General features: G+C 38.2%; 1 protein-coding gene across 1 annotated transcript; it reads right to left on the bottom strand.

The window, feature by feature from the left end:
• Positions 1–1,567: 1,567 nt before the first annotated feature.
• Positions 1,568–13,894, bottom strand: LOC107690221 (V-set and transmembrane domain-containing protein 2B-like). Its single transcript, XM_016488476.1, has 5 exons — positions 13,002–13,894; positions 12,396–12,583; positions 11,672–11,701; positions 10,804–11,206; positions 1,568–2,076 (listed from the first exon to the last, which is right to left on the bottom strand). The coding sequence occupies exons 1-5, from the start codon at positions 13,072–13,074 to the stop codon at positions 1,988–1,990; spliced, it is 783 nt and encodes a 260-aa protein (XP_016343962.1). The 5' UTR covers positions 13,075–13,894; the 3' UTR covers positions 1,568–1,987.
• Positions 13,895–25,710: the final 11,816 nt, after the last annotated feature.

Raw genomic sequence — 25,710 nt, 5'->3', positions numbered from 1 at the left:
TTATCATTTTAATCATGTCATTGCCATCGAAAAAGTGCAAATAAATTAATCAATGAAAAAGCAATTATAATTACTATGCACTTTGTTACTGTGTCTAACATGAAAGTGCATTTGCATCGAATGCAGCATCCATAGCAAGATTTTGCAGTCCATCTCTGATATTTTCTTTAGAAGAGGATTTTGGAAGGAAATAAGAGAGAGCTGTGTAAGTCTACTTGAATGAGGGATGATGTACAGCAGTGGGGAAAGCACTCAGGGCCTTGTCGGATGTTGTGTAACACATACAAATAGCCATGCCAAACACTCATTAATTTGATTGGCCTTCACCATGAAGAATAAAAGCCACCTGGCTCATTTTGTTTTAAAAAAGAAAAATGCTAATGTTGTGGTGACTCGCTTGCTGGATGCTCGTTTTTACCCGTTGGATCCATTTATGTTTGTATAAACGGTTATTACATTGAAAGGAAGACAACTTTACATTGTGCATGTTACATTCAAAGTGAGTGAAAGTTAGTTACTTGGAGGCGATAAACACAATGAATGCTTGAGTCAGTGAGAGGCTGGTTTGTTATGTGACGCCTTGCACACTTCCATTAAGACAATAGAAATGCAATGTTTTAGCAAGGAACAATGTCTCTGCCATTCATCAGGAGATGTGTTTAGGAAGAGCGGAAGAGAGTGGAGCAGGGATCAGTGAAGACCGCAGCAGAGAGTTAAGAGTTATTTGACAGGGTGACTTGCATTTGACTAATGAAATGAACCGTGAGTTGTACGCCAGCTGTGCTCAGTTGGTGATGCTAGCGAGAGTAATGTGTTTATCAGCTGGAATTGGGCCTATCCTATTGTGAAGAATACATTACAGTTCATGACACCCGTGGGATGCTGGAGTGTTTAGCTGAGACACAACCGTCATGCAGCTGCCTGGTGTTAGTGCACTTGAATAAAACAAAAACAAAGTGCCTTTGAGATGTAAAAACCTAAAGAACAATTTTTTTTTTTTTTAAAGAAACAACTTTTATTTCAACTGTGTTTGCAACATACCAATGTCTTTTTTTGTCCTTTTTACATGTTATAAATGAATGTCTTATCTTGACCACCATACCTTTAATAAAAATAAACATTATTAGAGGTGACTAACAACAACTATGGTAACATGTGCCTTATTTGATCAAAATATATAAGGTTGCATTTTTATACATTATGAGACAAAAATGCTTGAGAACTCAGAAGTCAGATGTGAGGGAACTGAATACACAGTTTTACACACAGTCTTATAGAAAGAACTGACATGAGAGAGAGCCTTCTTTCACATTAATGAAATGAAAAAATGAGACAGCAGAACAGTTCGTGCAAAAACGGTTGATTAAACTATCAAAAAGCAAATGAAAAAAAAAAAACGATGCAAACTCAAAAGACCAAGTTGTTTATGATTCAATATCAGGTACTTAAATAATAACAATGATAAAATTAAAACCGTAGTGAACTGTAAAAAAAAAAGGAAAACAGAAAAAAACAAAATAAAAAACAAAACAGAGATAATAATAATAATAAATAAAAAAAACTGGATATAAAAAATAAACAACAATAATAATAAATTAAGAGAGCCATGCATTTAGCAAGGCAAACAGTAGTGTTTGAAACATGGATGCAGCGTTTATGGATGTCAGTCATGTGTATGACACAGTTGCGAAGCTCTAATTCACATAATTTTTTTGTTGTTTTTCATCATGCGTCTTTTAGAATCCATTTTACATCCAAATTTGAGACAGATCTTCTACACAAGTCCCAGAAAAGAACATGGCCTTCTCTTTATTATTCTGATATTTTTTTTTTCTGATATTTTCTCCGAAGTCATATCCCATTCCTCTCTCTGATGTGCCATAATGGTAGATATATTTATATATATATTTATATATACGTAGTTATATTTTCCCTTTGTCGTTTGATACATAAAGTGAATCATTGCGAGCTGTTTGGCTGTGGTCTCTTAGTAGGCAAACAGGAAGGGGAGGAGCTTATGTAGGATCAGCAGAGTGATGTAAAGGAGTGGCTCAGTGGTTGCCATGGCTCCGGAACCTGCACAAAAAAAAACAAAAAAACAGTGACCCCAGAGAGAGAGACAGAAATGCTTGTTAGATCACAGTGCACGCTCAAATAAAATAAATATCATCCGTTTTTGTTTTTTCAAATATTCATTTACCAAGAACATTAGCATTAGTTTGGAAAACGGAGCATTTTCATTGCTTTTAGTCTGAGGAAATATATTGTATCCAAATCTGATTCAGCATGTGAACCAAATTTCACGTTATTTAAGTCCTTCAAATGGCTCTTTCATAACGACTGCTCAGAAACTGACAAGAGCAAAAAACACTCCGCTCTCGTGGAGATGTAAAAAAAAAAAAGGCACACATGGAAAGGAGAGCCCTATAGGGCCTCGATGTAAGCTACCTGCCCTTGTGCGGAAACTACATGACATTTCCTCTCTGTGACTGACAGCAAAACAGCAGCCCACGGGCCTTTTGAGTGCTAGCTAACAACGCCACAGCAGTATACAGAAACAGACTGTGACAAGAACGCACTTACACAAACACATAGCAAACACAAGAAAATGCCAGAAGTATACATTTTGATCACACATCCCTCCAATATAGACATGTTCGCAAGACATAAACACACTGGTAATGATTCATTGCTTAACGGGGCTGCAGCGCTGCTGACTTTTAGAGTGTGAAACGGCCATCTGTTTTCTGCAGTTCTGATTTTCCCATGGCCATTTCTCACAGCGCTCCTTTACTCTTACTCTCCCGAAGAGATTAGCATGGCGTGCCAGGGCGCCCCGTGACAGGAACAGCAGCTAGCACAACATCACACCAGCTCTAGAAGCATGTCTTACAGTGGGCTCCTGGAGCGTGTCCATATGTCTTAAGAAGACACATTTATTTTGCTTCCTCTCTTCTATCATCATTATTGCAGAATGAAAAGGATGGTGTTGTACTCGTGCATGGTTGGTTGATTTGGTGCAGGGTGGTTGTAAAACGGTGTGATTCAATTTCATGCTCTTTCTGCAAAGTCAAATATTACAGCATGGCTAACTCTTGATTTGACACAAAGAAACATGCAGCTTTTCTATCTGAATTACTGAGACATCCCCTTTCGAAAATTAACCACGTTTTTACTACAAATAAAACCAAAAAACATGGTTACTACAGTTATAACCACAAATTAACCTTGGTTTTGCTACACCATGATATTTGTAGTAAAACTGTGGTTATACAAATGGTAGTTACTGGTAATACACACAAAAAAACAAACAAACAAAAAAAAAACAGGGTAAATACACTTTTACTATAATAAAACTATTTGCACCATTCTGACCAAGAGACTTCACCAGCATGTGATATTTTAAATGCTTCAAAACAGTAAATCATTTTGCAAAGCAATTTGTTCAATTGGTCATATCATGTTGGCTTACCTGAGCATAACCGACTTCCATCCGCTCCTTCTATTTCACACAGATCTATCATTGAAAACATGGATTGCTGGAATAACTTGTGGTGTATCAAATGACATCAGTGGTGAGGAAAGAGTTAAAAACTGATATATTTAAGGTATAGTAGGCCTGAAACCTTAGGATCTTCCATAAATCTTCCTTCAAAATGTCACTCTGCATGCAAAGAAAATCTCTTACCAAGGGATATGATAGATGCACACTAAACAACGGTAAGTGAAAACATGAACAGACGTGCAAATCAGCTAAAATGGCAAAGTCATGACCCTGACTGCTTTGGAAATAATTACAGTCAGCATCGACGCAGAGGGCTTCTGTGTCCAGCTCATTACTCACATGTCATCAGTAATCTCCTCCTCTTCCTCATTTAACCCTCTAGAAAAGAACGTTAATCTGTCTGTTCGCTTAATAACATATTTAATGAACACACCCCAGTGATCAGGGTCAGTGCCACTTTTAATAATATTTGTATAACCTTTGAGGGATTATGGTTCTCATACAGTGTGTAGAAGGACATATAATAATGGGAAAGGTAAATTGTATCCCCGCAAAAACCCATGTTGTTTGTTTAATAATTCATGCTGGTCCAATAAGGGCAAATTATCTGAATCGTTTAGTTCTGCTGAATTGAATATTAAGGATATTTAAAAAATATGTGAATTTAGGCACGTCCTCAGCAGACTGAATGCACGCATGAATATTTAGTCTCTAACATTCATTTCTGGGTCATTTGTTCCCATTGCTCCTTTTCTCACTCTTTTAACTATATGCTACATGAAGCATCCTGCCTCAGGTCTTGCCACAACCTTGAGATTTCATTTTTTATGTGGACTAGTCACTGTAAGAAGCAGATTTTTCTTAACTTTCCCTGTTCTTAAATGTATCGGCTCACAGCGATATTCACTTCCGTCCAGCCCTCGGGCCAAGTAGAAATGACCTGACATTCTGCATTAGTGTCCCCTGATGCAATACAGGGAACATGGTTATCTTAATGATGGCAAATCATCCTGATGTATGTGCAGCCCACTTCTGAATCATTTTCTATTGGTGATAACATCAGTATTATAATTGCAGTGTTCTTACTACATTACAGAATTTTTGAAAATAAGTCACGTCACATTTTGCTTTTATCAGTTGTTTTCACTCCCTTCTGATCTCAGCAGGTGTTCTTAAGGGGAGCTATAATGGCCCTTGAGGGCCCACTGGGAGATCAGAAGCAATGGACTCTAAAGATAAAGGATTAGAGGGTTACTGTGTGATCATATCTGTTGAGCTGAGGCCATGTTCCTCTCCCTCTGAGGGATAATGGAGTTTCAGCAGCACATTCTATACACCTCAAAATCCAATTGACTATGGATTGTTGAAAATGTGCTTTATAAGCTACATGCATACATTGGGCTGCCCCAGCATGCCTGTGAATGCAGAGGCTGATGTAGTAAATCAATGACACCTGCAAATGATTTTTCGTTTCAAGTACTTAAGATGCTGATGGATCTATAATGAGTTATAATATGAAAACCATGGTCCAAAATGGCATTGATTATGATATCTTCACATACAGTAAGCCTATGAAAAAAGAAAGAAAGAAAGAAACAAAAAATTGATAACGGAAAAGACAAGGAAGGTGACACTTGTTCCCTCTGGACAAGAGCAGAGCTTCAGTGAACAAAAGGATTTAAGGCTGAATGGCTGAAAAAGAGGCTAAGCCAACACGTTCAGAATACATACTGATAATTTTTAGCCATTTTACATTTATGAAAAGACACAATATGTTTTTGCTTAAATGCTCTATGTTTTTGGCAGCAGCTATTTACATTTATATCTAACCAGATGGAATATAGTATGGAATTGAGTTTTTGTTCTTACAATGATGAGCAATATCTTTCGGTCAGATTTTTGGTTACTATTTCTGTGACATAGCTCCAGGTGGCCACAACCACACCATAAATTTACTGGACTGAAGAAGCGCTCCAAGTGTATATTAAACATTAAAACATGGATGTGTTCTTAGTTTTACTCTTTTCAGCTGGAGCGCTTACTGACAGAAAACGGCTTGGTTTGAAAGTGACTTCTGTGTGAGCTGTGCTTCACAGATTGCTATGCTATTGGCAATTGACAATGGACCTCTTTTGCCCACAAAATTTCACCAATGTCACCGCACCTTAACACATGATTGTTCTGGAACGTGTTCTGACAAAGCCAACCAAAACAAGCCACGTAACATGGGTTCATTTATTCAATAGAATTCACACACAGACACAACTCTCCCGTGAAAGAAATGTAGATTGTGACGGAATAAGAGGGGAGTGTCTCGATGAAATAAAACTGGTCATAGGAGACCAGATGGAAACAGTCACGCATCCACCTGACCACTTGTGTTTGGATCATCTAAAATACTTAATACTAGGTGGAAACAGGGCCTGATAGAAGGCACAAACTGTCCCGATTGGCTATTTTGTGATCGTCTGCAATGTATTACCATTTTTGCTTTTAGTGTGGATGGACAAATTGCTTCCAATGGAATATAGTCATGTTACACCTGGTTAGTGCACGGTGTAAGTGTAAAACTAAGTAAGATGCAAAAGATGCAACAGTAGTAAATAATGGCAAATACTGTGTAGCAGCAAACAGCATCTTGTTTACACTACGTGCAATAGTGATACATGCTATCAATACAGGTGTAAATAGAAATAACATTCTATTTAAATCTTTAGGGATTGTCGGAGTTGTGATGGGTGGGGTTAGTGAAAACAGTCTTTGATTGAAATAGCTGACAACGAGTCATGAAGCTGTCTTATTTTTCTCTAGATTGGCCAGTTATTCTGTCACCTCCTATTTTTAAACCTCTTTCTACACCGATTTTAGCCAGCTATCATATATCTATTATTCATGCTCTAATGCTTCATGTTCAGGCTTACCTTCATCTCTCTCTCTCTCTCTTTCTCTCTCTTGCTGTCTATGTGAGTTATGTAGCCAAACAAAAACTAGATTGAGACAATGTTCCCTTGATTTCCCAAGTGGAGTCAGCAGGTACACAGCTAAACACAGTGTCCCAACATGACAGAAGCTTAGATGAAACAATTAACACTCGCCTAAGAGTGCTGAAGTGCTTCCCACACAGTGACAATGCACAAACATTTCCAGTTAAAACATGTCTGTGGCAGCTGGATGAGACTCATCAGGTAAGTGTGAAAGCTGTCCAGCAGCACTAAACACTGGGCTTCTCCCCTCAAGCATGCAATCAGCCCACCATCACAACCCCCTGTGCTCGCTCTCAAGGGGGAACGCAATTTGATAACAGGTGTTTTAAGTTTGCAAAATGTGCTTGAAACATAAGTAAAACTGAACTAGGAATGACACACATGTTCTGTAGAATCATCATGCATGCAAAATAACGTGATTGATGTCTGAGAGCGTTAGATCAAGAGGGAACGTTGAGTTCTGAGAAAACACACTCACACACAAACAGAGACTAGATTAAAACAGCTGTGCAGCTGGAGTGATATAAACTTATCAAGGGCGCCAAGGTCACCAGAGGTGGCATTATGCTTTGTGAGTAGAGATTGCATAAGCCAGTTTGTGCTTCTTCTCTTCTTTTTCTTTCTCTGTTTGTCTTCATTTTGTTTCTTTTTGTCTTTCTCAAACTCTGCCAAAATAAAAGGATAGTTCATCCAAACAATGAAAACTCTGTCATCATTTGCTCACCCTCATGTCTTTCCAAAGCTACATGAATTCCATTCTTCTGTGACACACACGTGCACGAGCACACGCGCGCACACACACACACACACACACACACACACATTTTTTTTCAGCTGTTTTGTCCATGCAATGAAAGTGAAAATACAAAACTACAATTACTTTGGTCAAAAAAAATTTGTTTGTTTGTTTCACAGAAGAAAGAAAGTCATATAAAGTCAATACATTTCTCATGTTTTCACCCCCTCTCCTGCCCAATCCCTCTTTCTGATGTAAATAGCCAAATTTAAGGGTCAATCTTAAAATTAAGCTGTGTAATTTGATTATTCAAACCTGCTAAATCTTTGTAAAACAATTTTAACATCAATTTAACCTAAGGGCAACCACAAAGAGCAATGGCATTAATATGAAATTAGCTTTTGAATTAATGAAACAAACTGTATGCTGGGACAATGTCTTATTCCAGCAAGCATTACCACAAATGGCATTTAATTATAAAGCATGTCTACAAAAACACACATTTTAATGCTTGACGCTCTCATGAGAGTAGCGATCTGATAGAAACTGTTCCTTAGAGACCTGCGTTTTTTGTAAACTTATCGTTCTTGGGTTTGGTGGGCATCTGTGGCCATTTTCAATAGCACAATGAGTTAATCTGTTCTTTCCAGTAAGGACAGACATGCCACCCAGCCCTGCTGGGAAAAATAACAAAAAAAACGAAGTGAAAGCAGCAAGAGGCAATTCGATGCACCTGACTGCGTGTAGAAGGCCAAGCATTATCAGCTCCTGCCCGTGGCATTCCTTTAATATTAATTGTTTCCGCCACTCAATGAGATGACATTGTGGAAAAGTGACAGATGCATGTTTCCAAAAGAGGAGGTGTGTGTGTACGAGAGAGAAAGAGAGTGAGAGTGAGCATGAGCAGCGAGGGGTGAATTTTCTTTCTCTCCTCAAAAGCTGCTACTGTGGTCAGAACTGAAAGGTGCAATCCTTCAAATGTGGCAGATGACTCTTTAACCTTCTCACTCCAATGACAAAAACAGAGCTCTTAACCAAAAACGGAAAAAGAGACAGACAAAATTAATTTGAGATCTTTCTATCAACGTTAAATGTGCCAAAGCATTTACTGACACATGACAGAGTGACTAGCGCTGGTTGGCTGGTTCATTTGAATCAATTTGCCAGACCCTGTGAATGACAGGCATAAAAGTCCCTTCCTACATTCGGAAGTGTAATGCGGGCTCTCCATCATAATAATTGCAAAGGTAGCCCATAAACAACAACAACAACAAAAGGAGTCTAAAAACTTACACAAATGATCAATTAATGTAAAATGAGGGAGAAACTAGCACTGAAGATTGGAAACCCTGGCTTGTATTTCTAGCAAAGGTAAATTACCTAAATATACAATAAAAAAAAATAAAGAAATATGGTTAATTAATGATTTTGTATGACAAGCCAAAATTTAACCTCATCTAAAGAGAAAACAATAAAGCATGGGGCAGAAGAATACATAGAGAGAGAAAGGGAAATAAAGCCTGGAATGCAATACTGTGGAGGATCAGTGCACTGGCCCTCTTAATGTCCGACATGCTCGCCAAATGGCTGCCTCCATGTCTGGCTGCACTAAAGATAGGGCTGGCTGAGCATGTTGGCACACATACAGTCACTCGCACACACAAACATTGATGTATGGTTGTCATGGTCCCAAAGGTTCCAGCATGTGCCACGGTTTTATATAGGATCAAATGCATCATGCTGCTTAAGCATCTTCATCAAGAAAGAATTGCATTCCAAAAAAAAAAAGAAAGCTAAATAAACATTTAACAATTTAATTTTGTTTGCACAGGGAACTTTGTTGTAGCCTGTTTAAAAGCATGAATTATTATATATTTTTTAAATCAAATATTGTCAAATATACAAGCAGAAGAACCCTAATTTGGTACAGTTTAGAATATTTTTTTCTGAAGAGTGTACATTAAATGTAAATTAAAGTTACACATAATAGGAATACTTTGCTGGATTGTAAGGATTGTAGCATCTTAAACATAAGTATTTATAGCTTTGTTATGAGAACCTAAAATTTAACTTAATTTCCCATAAGAAGAAGTTAAATGTTACAGCAATAAAACAGGATGAATAGGCATCTTATCTTGTATCTTAGACATCTTATCTTGCTCACCACTGAAGTCCAAGAACATACTGCTGACAGGGGTCTCTCATGACACTTCACTGGGTAGTTACCTTCCACTATAACTGTAAACCTCACTGTATAGTCCACAGTGTTTAGGAGTCATTGCAGGATAATGCATCCCTGCCACAAACAAACTCCTCTGGCTCAGCCAGAGACTTCATGTAATCGCCCCTCTGTTGTCTTCAGGAATCACTCCCGCAGTGACAGAAACCCGAGTCAGAACACACCCAACCCTCTAAATCCCCAATGAAGCCCCCAATAAATAGAGGCCCTGACCTTGAGGCAAGAGTTAAAGAGACAAGGTGATATCTTGATAACCTCTCTGTCACATTGCATAACGAGACAAGAAGGGTCGAGACTCTGCACTGAGGCTGGACAGATCGCAATGGCACTTCCTGCTTAAGACAGACATGGTGTCACCTACAGCTTTTATCTCTTGCATTTTCACTTACACAGCATAGAGTGCATGATAAATAAAACATCACACACCGAAAACACACAATTTTCAACTGCCTACTGAGCAGACAGAGATTTTATATGGCACGGTGACAAATTTAACCTTCCAGCAATCGTGATTATTCTGAGATGTGCTTCATTGAATAGTGTGTGCATGGGTCACAACAACAGCCTACACTGTGGCGACCAAATGTCCCCACCGTGATAGTAAATCCTGAAATCACAAATTTTGAGGGGTGCAGCCAACTGTGCCCAAGAGGAAAACGGCTTAATAAACATAATAAATAATGCCTTAATGAAAATCTATAAATGCAAAGAGTGTTCTGTGAGGGTTAGGCTAAGGACTAAGATAAATAAAATGTTAGCTCACTATAAAAACAAAAAAAAGTCAATGGAACGTCCCACCATGACAGAAAAGCAATGTGCCTACAGGTTTTGCCTACTCCAAATATCCCCACAGGAATAATACAATCTGAAATTGCCTACATTGTGGAGGCCAGCCTATGGTCCACATGTGAAAAACAGCCTAATAAACATACTAAATGAATGGGAGTAGTGAAATTAAACTTGCGTGAGGTTTAGGGGCAGAGCAACACAAATGAATAGCCTACTGCCATTACACACACATACATTTTGAAAACATAGACACCTCTCTGTTGGAAGGTATTTCAAAAACAAAATATGCTTACTCATATTATAAGGATAATATCAGAATTAAATGCCTAAACTGAATATGTAAGTAATTAAATAAACATAAACATAATTTCAATATGAGCCACATTCTATAGTAGGCTGCACACCAAGAATGTTTTCAGACGTATTCAGCTATGTCCTGGCTTCAAACATTAATTCCATTAAATAAATAAATAAAAGCACAATCAAACACTGAACACCTGATTATTTTCCCCTCTAGACCGCTCGGTGTCGCTGTTGCACTATCACTCACCGGATCCGTGTTGTTGTCTCAGGATAGATGAATTGCCCGGCCGAGGCGAAGCTGACGACTTGACTGCAGAGCCCGTCGTAGACGTTGAAGGAGGAGCGGGTCCTATTCCAACCGGCGGAGGCACGCGGGGTTTCCCCTGACCCTGGCCCGGCTCAGAAGTGGCCCGTCCACCCGTCGCTGTGTTGCTGTTCCTCAGTGGCCATCGGTTCTGGATGTGAGATATGGCCTCCTCGGCCAGCATTCCCTCGCGCGGTGTCACACGCAGAGTGGCCTGCACCATGTATTCCTGAGTCTCATCAGAGTACAAGTCCAAAACCCGACACTCATACACTCCCTCGTCCTCCTTCCGCACACCCGATAGGCTGAGCTTGTGGGAAATGGCGTTGCCTTGGACCCTCACCGTCTGCTCTCGAAGAGACATAAATGACACGCCACAACAGGTTTTATTGACATTTAGTTATAGCAGCCATTATTATTCGTATTATTTACTAGGCTACTAAACAAAACATGTCCGAATGACCGGGCGTGCGGATGGTTAGTTGGAGAGTCCCACTAAAGTTTTGAAAACAAATTCAGAGAAACGTCTATTTTTATTCATTCTTAAAACAAAACAAAAAACATAGCCATCTCTAGTCATGTCAACAGATCTGTGTGCTCATTCTCTCTAGTTTAGTGCACACACTTTGAGCATTTTAGAGGAAGAAATGTCATAATAGCGTTATTTTATTAATCATTAGCCTAATTATTTTCATACTTCAATATTTTCTTTATTTTCTTTAAGCGAGATTCTGATTCTACTACACATCACAAAAATGTTATGAATAAAAATACGGTTAGTGTAGGCCTAAATACGGATTGTAATACTCACACTTATTTTCGTAGCGTCCCGGTGGGCAACCTGTAATAGATCACATCAAAACAATATGAGTAGCCAGCATGAGTAGTTTAATTAGTGACTCGTGACTCGTGTCACAATATCAATGTGCAACTTTTACTGGAAGACCTTACAATTAATAATAAACGAGAGGGCCATTCATTTGCATCAGCACCATGGACAGCAACAGTTTGTTTTGATGCTGTTTTGCGGTATCTTTCATATTGCCATGTGACATGATTCGTAACTTACATATGTTGCATATGTCACTTTTAATATAGGAGACCTTCAGGTCCATCGACAAAAGTTGAGATGCACAGGTAGACTTTATTTTTGATTAGGTTTGTCAGTCAATTGAAAGTTGTACAATAAACCTTCTCAGGGCCTGGTAAACACCTTGTATTTTTGTATATTATTATTTATTTATTTATTTTTGAATAATTAAGTATGACATCACACTCCTATTCTTCTTCTGAATGCCCGCCCACAGACACACAACCCAACTTTATTCAACGACATAAATTAATAATGAATCGCCTCAATGCGTTTAATTGAGAACGCTCATCACAAGGGACCCAACTGGAAGCATCTGGACACGTGAAACCCTGCCACATCCCACTGCGGCCGTCAAACAGCACTCCTGGTGAGACTCGAATAAGAACATGAACGGAAACCGCCTGCGTTCAAGCATATTTGAGAACAACGAAAGCCCCTTTACCTTGGCTCTGTTGGCCGGAGCGCTAATTTGCAGTTCGTGAGCGAGCTCTTTAGGGGCCGCTTCCTTGAGGTACCACCATTGAATCTCCAGAGAGAACGGCGAGACTCCGACGGCTCGAAAAGCGCACGGCATCTCTATGTCCTCGCCCTCACCGACACTCACATCTTTGGGCACTTCAGTAAATGTGGCTTATGAAGAAAACACATCAACAGCAGATAGTTTGGTTAAAAGAAACCCATCAAATAGATTAACTGAAGCCTATAATATTTAAGATGACATCTTTTGTGTTTTAAAAGCGTTGTCTTAAACTGTATGTGGCTTTAGTAGCCTATAATTACATGGTTTAGATGAGAGTATGTTCAATTCTCCACACGCAATCATAACAACGTATTACTTTTACTACCCATATGCATATAATAAAAGGTTGAATATGCATAATACTAATAAGAAATAAATAAATACATAAAAACAGTGACACTTATACAACTACAATGCCGTGATTTCCCATGAGTTAAAAAAAGGAAAACTAACAGAACCCTAACAGACTGCTCGTGCTGAATAAATACGCAACATGGGAGAGACTAAAATCTGTTCAAGTTTACTCACCATTTACACAGAATAGCAGGGGCGCATTCAGAATGAAATAATAGAAGACGCTGTGGAGTCCTAGTTTTTCCATGTCATAAATAAGGTGGTCAGATTGGAGAACAAGTGGTAGCGGTCATTTGACCTGGGGATACAGGTTTTATTTCATTGGCATCTCCATAACTTCGTCTCATCCGGGTTTCTTCTTTATAATATATAGTTTCTTCCCCGAAATGTAGAATAAAAGGATTGAAATCTCCAAATAAGATACTCCAAAACGATGCTGCGTCAGTCAAACAAAATGTAAAATCCAATGTTGCGGACCAGAAAACCCACTCTGTTGGGAAAACTGTGTGTGAAAAGTGTTATTCTCTTGAATAAGTATCCTTTGCCCCTAAATAATCCTCTGTTCCTCCGTTTGCTTCCTATCAAGATAAAACTAGCTTTCAACAGTAGGAAATCTGCTCACTTTGGTCTCCATAAAAAGAGAAAAAATCCGCGATTCGTTTCCACCACCCATCACGAAATAATCCTGTTTCTAAACACGCAAACCCCCCCCCCCCAAAAAAAAAAAAAAACCTAAAAAAAAAACCCCCAACGTCGGAGGACAAGAGATTCCCTCGACGTTTTTACGGAGCAGTTAAGCACCTAAACGAAGAAGCGGCATCAGTGGATCATTCCAGCTCGCGCCACCGGAACCCTCTGCTTTGTGCGTGAGCTCGTGAGCAGCGAGGAGGCGCTTTGGCATTTCCAGACCACTGACAGACTGACGGGGTTTGGGAGCAAACTAACCGTCTCTGTCTCTCAAATCAGCATACGGCTCGACCAATAAGAGGAAAACCGTACCAGCGGACTTGCAAAGCAAATCACTGAAAATAAAAAAAAAGCGCTTCGGCGATTTATGCGGTTTACTCTGCGAGAGCAACAGGCGACCATTAAAGTAGCAGGCGTCGCGTAATGACCAGAGCTATTTCACTTGAATATGAAAGTCTGATAGATCACTCTTAATCTCTCTCTATCCCATCATTTGCTTCTGGTAATAATACCATCGAGGTAATCTGCGTTTCTTCTCCTCCCTGTTGGAAAATCCAGATCAAGTAACTGTTTTGGAACATGCTGGTTTCTAGCTGGTCTAAGATGGTCATTTAGCTACCCAGATAGCCCACCCCACCCAGCACCAGACGTCATTTGGACGTCGTATAGTCATTTTTTCCTCTGGTGATTTGTATTGTATACCAATATATATAGCAGATTCCCATTCTCTATCTCCAAGCTACACACTCTTACACAGTGTCTACACTGGATGCGACAAAGTGACTGTTAAAAATCATTTGAACTTCGTGTCAGTACATCATAAATAGAATGAGGCATCAGTTTACTGTCCAGGGATTTACTTATGGGTTTGGAGCGACATGAGGGTAAGTAATTAATGACCGAATTTACATTTTTGGGTGAAATATGTTCTAATGTGGTTATAATTAGTTCTTGTTCTGTTTTATAAACATTTTCAATATTTTAAAGATATAAATTATGAAAAATGATGTTTATACAGAAAAGATGGATTCATTTGATGAAAAGTTACAGTAAAGAATTGTTAAAAAAAACTTTCAAATAAATACTGCTGTTTTGCAAGTTCTATTCTAAGAATACTGAAAAATATCATGGTTTACACAAAAATATTGGGCAGCACAACTGAAATGTTTCTTGAGCAGCAAATCAGTATATTAGAATGATTTCTGAAGATCATGTGACACTGAAGACTGGAGTAATGATGCTGAAAATACAGTTCACATGAATAAATTACATTTTGCAATGCATTCACATAGAAAATAATTATTTTTGTAGTTATATTTCACAATATTACTGTTTTTATGGTATGTTTGAAAATGTAGGCTTAAGCTTTTTTTTACGTAAAAGATGTATTTAATGTGTCAATAAATGTTTTGGTACTCTTGTGAATTGTCTTATTTTGACAGTAATTAGGCCTGAAAATACGTCTTTTCACCTTTAACTTTTCAACCAAATTTAGACGTAATTTGGACGTCTTTTTATAGACGTCTTTTCGACGACCTGAAAAAGACGTCTTTTCACCTTTCACTTTTCAACCAAATTTTAACGTTTAGATGTCTGGCATTTATGTCTTTTCGACGTCTTTTCAACGAGTTTTTGCTGGGTGGGATGTATGTCTGCAAGATATCTGTTAAAGATCACTTCATCTGGAAAGCATCTGCTTTGTACACAAATCTGAGAGACATCGTTAAGATGTCAGTTTTACATACATTTTAAATCATAAAAGCTTCCTGACAGCCTGATGGATGAAGCTGTCCTTCAGTCTGCTGGTCCTGGCCTGGAGACTCCGCAGTCTCCTCCCTGATGGCAGCAGACTAAAGAAGCTGTGTGTTGGGTGGGTGGGATCACCTGCAATGCAGAGGGCTTTGCGTGTGAGACGGGTGTTGTAAATGTCCTGGAGGGAGGGGAGAGAGGCACCAACGATCTTCTCAGCTGCTCTCACTATGCGCTGAAGTGTCTTGCGGCAGGATGCGTTGCAGGCGCCATACCACACAGTGATGCAGCTCGTCAGAATGCTCTCGATGGTGCCTCTGTAGAATGTAGATGTAATGTAGATTGTAGATTGCAGATGTAAATGCAGACGTCAAATAGACATCTCTGTGATGTATACGTGTGCTATCAGGGTAGAGCAAGTTGGTAGATCATCTTGGATCAGGAACACACAAGCTACCATTTGGTCTAACAGATTTTTGGGACATGGTCAGCTGTCCTGCTAGCACCAGCTAATGACCATTTTAGAGCAGAAACCCCTACTACAGTATGTTCCAAAACATACAATGATAAACTGAAATACAATGAAAACTAAATATCGGCACACCTCCTTCAGCCCTGCACTTCACAGGATTGCAGGAAGCAAGGGTTCGATCTTCAGCCTTTTCAGCTCTTATTCTATAAATATGAACACAGTTATAGTGGTTATTATTAGTGTTCAGTGCTTAGAGAGATTCTGCATAAGCAGGGATACTGTTTTGGGAAATAAGCTGCGCAGGTGTCTGTTGGCCTTGGTTTGGATATCTAGAGAGCTAAATAAAATCTAAATAAAAAATTGGCAAATATCAGCTGATATATTGGTCAATAATAATAATAACAACAACAACAACAACAATAACAACTATTATTATAAGTATTAGTAGTATGACTTCTATGTAAAGGTCATTAAATAGATAGTTCACCCAAAAAATAAAATTACCCCATGATTTATTCACCCTCAAGCCATCCTAGGTGTATATGACTTTCTTATTTCAGACAAATACAGTCAGAGTTATAGTAAAAAATGCCCTGGCTCTTCCAAGATTTAGTATGGCAGTGAATGAGGGTCAAGATTTTGAAGCCAAATAAACAGCATCCATCCATCCATCCATAATAAAAAAGTTCCCCACACGGCTCCGGGGGTTAATAAAGGCCTTCTGAAGTGAATAGATTTGTGTAAGAAAAATATCCATATGTGAAACTTTATAAACCTTAGCCTCTGCTAACTGTTGAACGTGTGTTCACGAGAGAGTGGCATTCCAGTTGATGACGTTGGACATAGGCATGGCATATATATATATAACAAATCCTTGTTTTGTACTTCTAATTCATGACCATTGTTTTATTTGCTCTCTCCTCTGTTAATGATAAAGTTTTAAAGTATTTATCTTACACAAATGCATTGATTCACTTCAGGGGGCCTTTATTGACCCCCAGAGCCATGTGGAGTACTTTTTATGATGGATGGATGCACTTTATTTTGCTTCAAAATCTTGATGACCATTCACTGCCATTATAAAGCTTGGAAGAGCCAGGGCATGTTTTAATGTAACACAGATAGTATTTGTCTGAAAGAAGAAAGTCATATACACATAGGATGGCTTGAGGTTGAGTAAATCATGGCGTGATTTTCATTTTTGGGCGAACTATCCCTTTAAGACATTAGCCAGATCTTTGTAGATCCATATTCTAATACTATAAGATGTGTGGTACAAGACAAATACAAACATATTTATTCACATGGAATTGAAGGATGTGTCACCATATCTGACCACTAATCCAGCACTGTCCCTGGCTTGTGCAGCAGAGTGCTTCTCTGGCTGAATCCTAAAACAGCCCTCCCTCCCAGCTGCCTGTCTGCCAATAATGTAGCACTTGTTCACCCTTACACTCCCATTAGCACTTCACCAACACGGAAGAGAGAAACTGAGAGAGAAAGAAAGAGAGATGAAGGCAGAAATGGGGTGAGGACATTATTGAAATTAGGGGTTTGCCCATTATTGATGTATTGTATGCTCAAGAGATGATGGTGAGAAAGAGAATGTAAGAGTGCTCAATGTGGTTGAAAAACAAGATGAGAAAGTATACGATATTGAGAGGGAGAAATCGAGAGAAAGTAAGAGGCTGAGTATCAGAGAGAGAGAGAGGGACTGAACAGTAATCTGTCCTTCTGTTGTAGGAAGATGCTCATCAGTCAAGTACTTTGACAGCATTTCCCAATATATCTTATAAGAGTCAGATTTCTATTGTTAAACCATGTAGCACAGCTGATGTTTCTGATTTCCTTTTCCTGTACATTCCATACTGCTCTCCTCATTTTTGTATTTTTGTAAAGACGGTCAGCTGCTTGTCCTTGACAACAAGACTAGCGCCAGTGTTTACCTTTCGTGTCACAATCCAAACCTTTACACAACATAATGCTTTCACTGAATACACCTTGGTATGTATGTCCACAAACAAACACACATGATGAGCACAGAGTGCATATATTTGAATATTTCTCTTATGGATGTAAAGGTGTGCACACACACACACACACACACACACACACACACACACACACAGGCTTTCCATAGACATAATGCAATGATTTTTATATTATAAAAACTGTACAGTTCAGTTCAATTCTTTTGAAAGAAAATTAATAAATTTTATTTAGCAAGGATGCATTGAATTGATTAAATGTGACAGTAAAGACATTTATAATGTTTATAATTTCTGTTTCAAGAGTTCTATTTCAAATAAATGCCATTCTTTTGAACTGTATATTCATCAATCGAGTAAAAAAAAGTATAAAATTTTGACAAAAATATTAAGCAGCACTGTTTCCAAAATTGATAATAATAAGAAATGCTTTTTGAGCATCATATCAGCATATTAGAGTGATTTCTGAAGGTCCATGTGACACTGAAGACTACAGTAATGTCTGCCGAAAATTCAGCTTTGACATCACAGGAATAAAACACATTTTACAATGTTACATTTTCACTTTATTTTTTTAATAATACATGGCTAACACAAACATACACACACTTTACATGGATGCAAATAAATAATGTTACGTACGTGTAAATATGTGAATAATTGTTCATAAATAAGTGTTTTGACAAAGATAGAGAAAGGCATGATCATTTATTTATAATGGATATGCAAGTATAGACCGCTAAATAACCTACATCACGATCACTCAGTAAATGCCACAATTGGCACTAACCATATGAATCTCATCAAGAGTCTGTCACTAATGATGAGTGCCTTTTATGGTCTTTTGGGTCTGAACCATCTGCACCCATCACTCCTTAAAACCGTACAGAAGCCCTTCTTGATAGTGTGACAGCAGGGTACATCTAATACCTTCTTTAATAATAGATCATAAGCATTATACACCACTGTCGATTTAAAATACAAGTGAATGACTAAACTATATGATGGCATGCATTGTCTTCAGGCATTAATTTCTAGGTAATTCCATAATCCCAAAAATAAACTTGTCACACAGAAAGCTGTTAAAGAAAAGCCATGTCCTTGTGGTGTGTGGTGGTATTTAGAGTTGGACAACTGTGTCACCTTCAGTAAGAGAAACAGAAAAGCACACAACCAGTCAGAAGCCTGTTTTCTTGTCTTATAATCAGGGTGAGTCGTGACGTTCTAACGGTGCCTGGACCAAGGTCTCTTCAGGTTCCCTTGTCAGCTGGCTGATGCCATCTAAAATCTCACTTCTCTTGTGCTTTTGCACAGCATTTAGGAGAAATCACAATGAGATATTTATGATCTCTGGGAGGCTACGTCTGCTGCTGGCCAGTCTCGAGAGTAAGAAAGCTAGTTATGCCAGGGTGACAGCAATTCTCATTCATGAGCAAGCAATGTGATATTAATGCATGTGGCACGGTAGATGTAGCCTGCAATGTAATTTAAAGCAACAGCTGATGGCACCCTGACTTTTTCCGTATTCTCCATGCTATTTTCCCACCTCTGAAACCAAAGAGGCTTTTTTTTTCTTCTCCTTTTTTCCCAAATCTGTCTGCTTTCCTTGAGTGACCTGCAACTTAGTTCAGAAATGGTAGGGTCTTCCAAGTTCAAATAGTTTTGTGTTATAGTTTGAATAACTCTACACAGAACGGTCATAAAGAACACTCAGTTTATTGGTAGCGTACAATGGCAGATGGAAGTTTTAAGAAAACAAGATTTCTACAGTTACATTCTGAGTCTAATTTAATTCTACAAATTATACTCTTGCTTTCCAACTCTCTTGCCTTGATAAATGTGCTGCTACACTTAAACAAATAAATCCTTCCATCCAGTCCTTGGCCCTCCCAGTTATAATTAGAAAATGTAGAAAAGACTTCGAAAGCCTTTTTGACCTATTCACAAATCTGCTCACAATATAACAGTTTATGTCAATAGATAAAAATGTAATTTCATTTGCAATGGAGAAACACCTACGGCTCCATCTTTGAAGACTTAAGTGCAGAAGTTTTACTTTGACACTGTTCCTTGACTTAAACTTACAACATTTTCCCTGACGTAAACTTACTTCATTATTTACTACCACTCAAAAGTTTGGGGTTGGTAAGACTTTTTTTTTAATTGTATTTGAAAGTATTCTCTTATGCTTACCAATTCTGCATTTACTTGATTAAAAATGTACAGTAATAGTGTGAAATAATTATCATAAAATACATAATTTAAATAACTGGTTTCTATTTTAGTTTAAAATATAAAATATTTCTGTGATGGCAAAGCTGAATTTCCAGCAGCCATTACTCCAGGCTTCAGTGTCACATGTTTTTCATGTTTATCATTGTAATATGCCAATTGGGTGCTATAGAAACATTTCTTATTATTAAAACAGGTGTGCTGCTTAATAATTTGGTGAAAACACACACACACACACACACACACATATATATATATATATATATATATATATATATATATAAGATCCTTTAATGAAAGTTTCAAAGAACAGCATTTATTTTAAATAGGAATCTTATATTATAAGACATTATAAAAGTCTTTACTCTCACATTTGTTCTATGCATCCTTGCTGAATAAAAGTTTTGATTTCTTAAAAAAACCTAAAACTTTTGAACAGTAGTCTATAATTCAACAACAACCTTGCAAAATGCAATTTATTTACTTCAGAGGACAGCACAATTCAAAGCCTGAGTCTTGCTTTTGCAAATTTCACTATAGTAGATTTGGTATATGGACAGAGGCAGGAGAAAAAAAAAAAAAAAAGTCCTTGTATATGTCTTCATATTATGTGCTGGTACCCTGGATGAGATAGAGTGAGAAAGAAAGAAAGAAAAAAAAAAGCCAATAATTGTGATGTCACATGTTGCAGTCAGATGGTTTCATGTTCTGTCTTGAGAATGGCTCTTCACTTCTTTTGTTATGTTAAATTGAACAAGGTTGAGTACAACACCATCCCTTTCCTACTGTGACATGGGCAAATTTATTTTGTTTGCATCATTCTCCAGACAACTGTTTGATATCATAAGATGCTGAACAGGGAAAGTGTGCATGTTTTGGTTTTTGGCATTCTCATAATGCCAGATTCACAAGTGTATGCCAGTTTTAAGTTTAGATCAGTATTGCATGGAACATTTTGCATAACTGCAGTGATGTCATGAGTACCTGCAATTAAGACTCATCCACACTCATGTTTCATCCATCAGGAATATCTGAATCTGCAATAAACATTCTCAGGAAACAGAGGTCACTGTGGTAATGTAACCCTCTCACTCGCCAGCACAGAATTCGCTGAGAGAGAGAGAGAGAAAGAGAGAGAGAGAAGGACACTTAGCAGGTCCTCACCAAGCTCAGACCAAAATTCCTTATAAAATTCCACAGGGAGTCCGTCAATACCTGTAGACTTCCCACCCTCCATACTTTTGAGGGCATTCAGAAGCTCCTGATTAGACAAAGGTCTTTCCAGCTGCGCCTTTGAAGCTTCAGCAACAATGGGCAATCCTTCGTAGAAACTGGCAGACAGTGCACCGTTTTCTTCATAATCACTCTTATACAGCTCCCCATAGAACCTTACAGCTCTCCATCTTATAACATCTGATTCCGTTAACACATGTCCATTTTCAGATAATAAAGATTCTCCCTCCCATTCCCTTTTCCAGTCAATAGCATTGATGTGATCACTATGAGTTTCTTGTACATACATTACATCGATGTTCTTCTGTTTAATTAGTTCAAACAACAACATTATTTTCTGTATATCTCTTGCACCATTTATATTGAGTGAACCCACTTACTGCACCCATTAATAAAAGAAAAATAACACAGAAAACATCCCGTAAAAGAAAGGAAACAAACAAATCATGTTGTTTCAAACCCATTTTCTGTTTGTAGTTCTTGTCTCAGTTTAGCAACAAACTTTTTAAGCCTATAAATCTCTTGAGCTGCAAATTGATCAGTTCCTTCACCCATCATTAATGTTCCAACTGTCTCAACAAACATTCTCCAATCAGGAAAAAAATGACGACTTGTACTCTTTTCATATTATTAGTCTTTTGCAAAAAGGCCCTGATTTTTGCAAATGGATAATCACTCCTCTGCTTTCCACTGTTTCTATTGTCAGTTACCTCACTATCAGAATCATCTATTGTACTCTGTTCACTCTCATCATATTTATCATTGCTGATGCTAGCTCTTTCAATGTTTAACTTTGGCCTTTTCCTTTTAATAGAAGGAGTTTTAAAAGTCTCCTCTTCATTCTCTACTTCGCTGCCCATTCCTTCTCCTTCTAGAACTGTCTCTACAGCCTCAACCACATTACTGGAATTAGCACTCATATCTTCTCCTCCCCCCTCATCTATCTCTTCTATCTCTGTATCCTTCACCTGTTCAACCACCTGCTCTGTTGATTCTTCACCATTTGTCACATTATCTTGTAGCTGCCCCCCCACAGTTACACCACCACCATCCACAACAGTCACATCACCGGTCCTCTCTGGACAGGCACGTCTTACGTGCCCCTCCTGTCCACATCCAAAACACCTCATTGTTTCAGATGACGCAAAGACAATATAGTCATATCCATCCATCTTAAATTTAAAGGCCACACTAAGTTCATCTGTTTCACTTTTCAGAATCATGTGAACCTGGCGTCTAAAACATACAACATGTTTCAATAAAGGTGATTTACAACCTAGGGGAATTTTTTTCATTTGAGAGACTATTTTTCCATGCCTTGATAATTCTGCCAATAATAAATAGTCCTTTATGAAAGGAGGAACATTTGACAATGTAATCTTCCTTGCTGGCTGAACCAAAGGCATTACTGGGGTAAACGTATCTTTTATTATTACCCCACTTTGAACTACACTGTTCACTTTCTCCACAGCGTTGAGAAAAACAACGACAGCACTATTCATTCTCGACGCTGACAAGATACTCTCATACCTGACGGCCTTTCCAACCGCCAAACTACATTCCTCAACAGAACAATTCATCACCGGCACAAATTTAATTCTGTGTCTCCGTGAAAGACGCTCGAACGCCACAGAGGACACTGGCGCCGCCGCCGCCGCAGCCGCCATTGCTTACCAGCAAACTCTGGCAAGCAGCGTTCGTAACTTCTAGCTTAACAGAAAACTTTCTTTTCTACACACCAACTCAACCAAATCAAAAAAAGATTTAAGAAAGAAGGAACAGAAAACTCACTCGTACCACACCACACTCACGCCGACTCCGCCCACTCACTCCCAACATCTCAGCTCAGAGAGAGAGAGAGAGAGAGAGAGAGAGAGAGAGAGAGAGAGAGAGAGAGAGAGAATAACAGTGGGAGTGCAGTAGGGAAAAGTCATCTTAAAGGGTAAGTCACCCAAAAATGACATTTATGTCATCATTTACTCACCTTCATGTTGTTCCAAACCTGCATTTATTTTCTTCTGTGGAACAGAAAGTCAATGGTGGACCTCAGTGGACTCCATTGAATTTCATTGTATGTAAAACAACAACAAGATTTCTCAAAACATCTTTGTGTGTGTGTGTGATCCAGAGAAGAAAGAAAGTTTGTAATGATACGGTGAGTAAATTTTGCAGCAATGCCATAACAGAACCATTGCTTTTTTCTTAGTGTGAAGAGCATTTTATTAAATCAAAATAACCTTTTCCACTATGAAGAATGGTTTGTGCAATACGAAGGTTTCCATAGATGCCAATAAATAATCTTTTTAAAGTGTATCCCTTGAACACATAATTTCCCCTATTTTATATGAACAAGACAGCCTCTCTGAATCCTTAATAATTATATGAACAGAAGCTGAGCTTAGGACAGAATGTATGGATCTCTGCCTCAGCAGACTAGACAGAGACCTAGACCACTGCTTTAAGCATGTTTTAAATTAGCATGCTTAAGCTCGGAGTAAGAGAGCCTTAGCACCCTGCTGCAACCTCCCTAATCATCCAAAATAACAGGCACTGGGGAGGAAAAATCACTCTGACATTAAGATGAAGAGAGATGAGAAAGAGGGTCATTAATTAATAAATAAATAGATAGGACTGCTCATTCAGTGAAGAGACCGGGTGTGCAGAGCTTTGAAGCAGCGTGTGCATGCCAAGGTGGATTCTAGGACACATTATGAACACTACACCCACCCTCTCTCTGTTTTAATGTCAAAATACACTAGATTCATTTTCACCTATGCCATTATAAATCCACGGAAGCAGCGGAGTTTGGATGTAGCTTGTTGCTGTGTGCAGCATCATGGGAGCGTCTTTAAGTGCTTTATGGACACTTAAAAGGGGGCTGCATGCTGCGAGATTACATGATGACTCTTAGATGCAGAATGTGAAAGCTGCTTATTAATGAAGGGATGCCTCAGAAGTGCTTTAGTAGGACATATGTGCCAAGAACAAGGTGTCCTGTTGACAGAGACTCTTTTAAATGATTAGAGAAACCATAATTTGCCGTTTGTTTAGTCGCTCCGTGCTGTCTCTTGTACTCTTTCTTTTTCCTCTCTCTCTTTAGAGAAAGGGCACATCATGGTATTTATTTGCACTGGAGAGGCTCAGATTACTACCATTTGTTCTCAGCATGGTGAAACTAAAACAGCGGGCCCCCCTTCAAAGCCTTGCATCAGCGTCATTCAATCTCTCTCTCTCTCCCCTCATTGTCCCTTTCCCTGACATTCTTTCTCTTGGTTCATTATAATATTGCTCACATTGCTCTCTGTGCATCCCACCAAGCAATCGTTCCCTCCTATTTGGAGTACTTCAAATCAATCAATCAATCAATCAATACTGGTACCATATTATTACCAAACAATCTGTTTAAAAATCATTTGTTTCTTCAATATTTATTTAAAGGCACCATAACACAGCTACTGCATGAAACAGACAATGCAACCAGTAGTCCGATTCCACAACTAATTACTCATTTATGAACCAGGGCCCGTATTCATGAAAAATGTTAGTGCTAAGAGTTGCTAGTAACAAAATTCTAAGAACATTCTTAGAAATGTGGGTGACACTGCAGATGAATAGGGTAAAAAAAATGAACTACTAATTATCACCTTACTTACCCAGTTGATTGATTACATTGATAATTGCAAACATTTTTTGTATTACAAGTTTTGTAAAATGTTATGTTTAATTATGCAAATGAGGCATTATTTAATTAAATATGTGCTAATTTGCATACATTTCTAGTACAAAAATCAGAACACTGGATGAAGTCAGTTTCTAAATTCTTGTTTATTTATTTTTTGACATAGAGGCAAATGTTTTTACAGAGGGAATTTTGGGTATCTCTTTTTGTCACTCCATAATTCAGAAAATACTTTGAACAGCCAGAAAACAATATATTTTCACAATTTTTGGGGAAATAAAATGTTGTATATAATCAACATATTGCATATGATCACACAAACAATTACAGCACTTTCAGAACCTTACTGTGTTGCTGTTCATCTCCTATAAAATATGTTATGACAGCATGGTAAATAAAATATAAAGACGTGCATTTGTAGATCAGGGCCCATATTCACAAAACATTTTATCTTACCACTAAGAGTTCTCCTAAATAGCAGTAAAAACTTTTTTAGCTAAGAGTTTTCTCTTAAAACCTATTCACAAAGCTGCTGAGACAAACTTTTACTAAGGAATAGTCAGAAGTCTTAAGCTAGAGTAAGGGCGGGGTGACCTCGTTGCTAATGATGTCAACATGCTTACTAACTATGCACACAGTGATTGGCTGATAGTGGAGGGGTCTCTGTCAGAGATTTATTCACAGAAATATTGTAGAGCACGATGTTGCCTGCATTTTAAAATCTTTATTTGAATGTGGCAACATTTTTATTTTTAAACATGTTGTCACATTCAAATAAAGATTTTAAAATGCAGGCTAAGTGTCACTAATTAAACAAGTATATGTTCAGCTAATTGTCAGCCT

Source organism: Sinocyclocheilus anshuiensis, unplaced genomic scaffold (assembly GCF_001515605.1).
Source record: "Sinocyclocheilus anshuiensis isolate Anshui unplaced genomic scaffold, SAMN03320099.WGS_v1.1 scaffold2495, whole genome shotgun sequence".
Lineage (NCBI taxonomy): Eukaryota > Metazoa > Chordata > Actinopteri > Cypriniformes > Cyprinidae > Sinocyclocheilus > Sinocyclocheilus anshuiensis.
Note: the sequence above shows the minus strand (reverse complement) of the source record. Positions and strands in the feature narration are given on the sequence as shown.